General features: G+C 44.3%; 1 protein-coding gene across 1 annotated transcript; it reads left to right on the top strand.

Moving 5' to 3' along the window:
• The first annotated feature begins 200 nt into the window (after window positions 1–200).
• Window positions 201–2,411, top strand: LOC149247211 (uncharacterized). Its single transcript, XM_089443609.1, has 2 exons — window positions 201–961; window positions 1,340–2,411. Exons 1-2 carry the CDS (start codon window positions 201–203, stop codon window positions 2,409–2,411), a joined length of 1,833 nt encoding a protein of 610 aa, XP_089299735.1.
• Window positions 2,412–2,920: the final 509 nt, after the last annotated feature.

Genomic DNA, 2,920 nt, shown 5'->3' with positions numbered 1-2,920 from the left:
TTGATGAGAAAAAGGGAGACTCCATTGTCAGGGACCCTGCCAGAGAATGGGTTGAAGATATTATGCTGGGCTGGGATCTGGAGGATATTAAACCTACTTCAGGCAAATTCACCTGGTCCAACAAAATATTAGCCCCCAACCACATTATTGCCCATTTGGATAGATTCCTAGTCCACTCTTCTTTCCTGACATGTGGTCTTATGGCCACTTCTAAAATTCTACCAAATCTCACTTCTGATCATAAGCCCATCCTCCTCGAGCTTTCTCTGGATGGTAATCTAGGCCCCATCCCTTTTCGTTTCAGTCCTCTGTGGATTCAGCAAGAAGGATTCCAAGAGGTGGTTTCTGAAGCCTGGAATAGGCCTGTCCATGGTTCTCCATTCTATGTGTGGGAAGAGAAAATCAGGGGACTAAAAAGAAGTCTTAAGGAGTGGGCTAAAATATTGGAAACACCTACTGCCAAAAGAAAAGAATCTCTTAACAGTCTTGCTGCTCATCAAATAGCTATGGAGCATAGTCCTGTAACACAAAATCTTCTCCAAAAAGAAGTCGAGCTGCAAAAAGAGGTACACAGATCTAGCAGGGAGAAGGAAGAATTCTGGAGACAGAAGTCTAGGAATCTATGGTTAAAGTCTGGAGATAAAAACACCAGCTTCTTTCATAAACAAGCCGAAGCTAGAAAGCACTTCAAAACAATTTCTGAGATACATTACCAAAACACTGTGGTTAAGGATTTCGATGGCATTAAGAGAGCTGCTTATTCCTTCTTCAAAGATCTGTATTCGGCTCCTGAAGAAACCCTTATTGATACTCATGCCTACCTGATGGACTTAATTCCCAAGAGCGTTAAGGAATCGGACAATGCTATGTTGACTGCTCTGATCAGCTTGGACGAGCTTAAGAAATTTCTAGATTTCATGGAGCCTGATAAAGCCCCATGCCCTGATGGGTTCACTGTCAGGTTTCTCTTGACTTGCTGGTCGACAATTAAAAAAGATTTATTGAGAATGGTCAGAAAGTCCCAGAATTGTGCCAAGCTGGGTGGGGGCATCAACTCGGCCTTTCTAGCCTTGATCCCAAAAGAGAAAGGCGCTTCCGACTTCAGCAGATTTAGGCCCATATCCTTGTGCAATTCAAGTTACAAGCTGGTCTCCAAAATAATTGCCAACAGGCTAAAGAATATTTTGCCAGCCATCATCCCTGAAAATCAAGGCGGATTCATAAAAGGAAGAAAGATATTGGACAACATTGTGCTGGTGCAAGAAGCTGTCCACTCTAGTTGCCAAAGAAACGAGAAAGGTATGGTGATTAAGCTCGATCTGGCTAACGCATTCGATAGGGTGAGACATGATTTTTTGTTCAATGTGATGAAGAAGCTAGGCTTTTCAACAGCCTTCATAAACTGGGTGAATGCCTGTATTGCCTCGCCATGGATCGCGCCACTGGTCAATGGCCGTTCAACTGACTTCTTCCAAGCCTCTAGGGGCCTTAGACAAGGATGCCCCTTGTCTCCACTCCTATATGCTATTCAGGCCTCGGTACTCAATTTCCAGCTTGATCATAATCAGAAGATTCAAATCCTGCCTGGCCTCAGAACGACTCACAAGGTGAAAGACATCAATCATGCACAGTTCGCAGATGACACCTTACTGCTTGGAGGAGCCAGCATAATCTCTGCCAGATCCTTCAAGAAGGAGCTGGAAATTTACAGGTTGCTCTCAGGCAGCAAAATTAACTACCGAAAATGCTCTATCTATGGCTGGAACTGCTCGATCAAGGAGCTGTCTGATATTGCAAGGCTTTTAGAAATGGATGGAACTCGAAATTGGGAGTCATTTAAATATCTCGGGATCCCAATCTTCAAATCCAAGCCTAAAGTTGCTCACTGGATGCCGCTGCTCGATAAGCTAAAGAACGGAATCCAAGCTTGGGGTGCCTCTTGGCTGACTAATGCAAGGAAAGTCATCCTTATGAAGTCGGTCCTTATAAGTATGCCTCTATATCAACACTTTGTTCTCCTTGCCCCCAAAACCTTTCCCAACAAAATGGACAGTCTGTTGAGAAGATTCCTGTGGGAAGGTGGGAACAACAATGACAGAAGGCTCCATTTAGTGAACTGGGAGACTCTCAAGAAACCTCTTCTGGAAGGCGGCCTCCACCTGCGTAACTTGGCTGCTCAAAACCTTGCTTTGGGATCCAAGATCCTGTGGAATTTAGTCTCTGGAAACTCTAGCTGGAGTAAAAGAGTCATTTGGAAGAAATACTTCCAAGGGCAACGCTTGAGATGCCTGGATAAGCCCCCAAGATCTTTAAAAGGATCTCCGATCTTCAATCTTTGCAGCTCTGCTATGGAGCAATTCAGCCATTATCTTTATTGGATCCCTGGTAATGGGAGAAAGATCAAAATCTAGGAAGACTCGATTCTGGGAGATCAACCTTTGATTCAAGTGGATGGTCTAGCAAATATCAAAGTTTGGCTTCAGTCCTCCAATTTGCACACTCTTTGGGATATATCTATCTAGAAGGATGACCCAGATAGACTCTGGGACTGTTGGAATCTGGGGGAGGTTCCCCTTATGTTGCAGGGGGAAGCTTCACTACTATTAGATCTGCTTCAAGGAAAATCTCCTTCAAAGGCCACCTCTAAAGACAAAAGAGGCTGGGGCTCCCTTTCAGGCTCTTACACTACTGCCGAAGGTTATAAAAGAATGATGGTTGTCCCTTATGCTCCTCCTGACCCAGCTCAATGGAAATTTATATGGGATTTCCCCTCTCTCCCCAAAATTGACTTTTTCTGTTGGACTGTTGCGCACAATAGCATTCTCACCAGAGATAATTTGAGAAGACGAGGGATGGAAGGGCCTTCCAGATGCCCCCTTTGTTTGTCTGATGAAGAAAATGTCAATCATCTGCTGTTGCT

The sequence above is a fragment of the Pinus tabuliformis genome, chromosome 7 (assembly GCF_031772625.1).
Source record: "Pinus tabuliformis cultivar Carrire ecotype Pingquan chromosome 7, CPIR1, whole genome shotgun sequence".
Lineage (NCBI taxonomy): Eukaryota > Viridiplantae > Streptophyta > Pinopsida > Pinales > Pinaceae > Pinus > Pinus tabuliformis.
This window is presented reverse-complemented; position numbering and strand designations above follow the sequence as displayed.

Excerpts from the sequence above, each read along its gene's own strand:
- LOC149247211 (XM_089443609.1), top strand. The coding sequence starts at position 201 with ATGGCCACTTCTAAAATTCTACCAAATCTCACTTCTGATCATAAGCCC. Across the intron at positions 962-1,339 it reads CCTGATGGGTTCACTGTCAG|GGTGAGACATGATTTTTTGT; the intron begins GTTTCTCTTGAC and ends CGCATTCGATAG.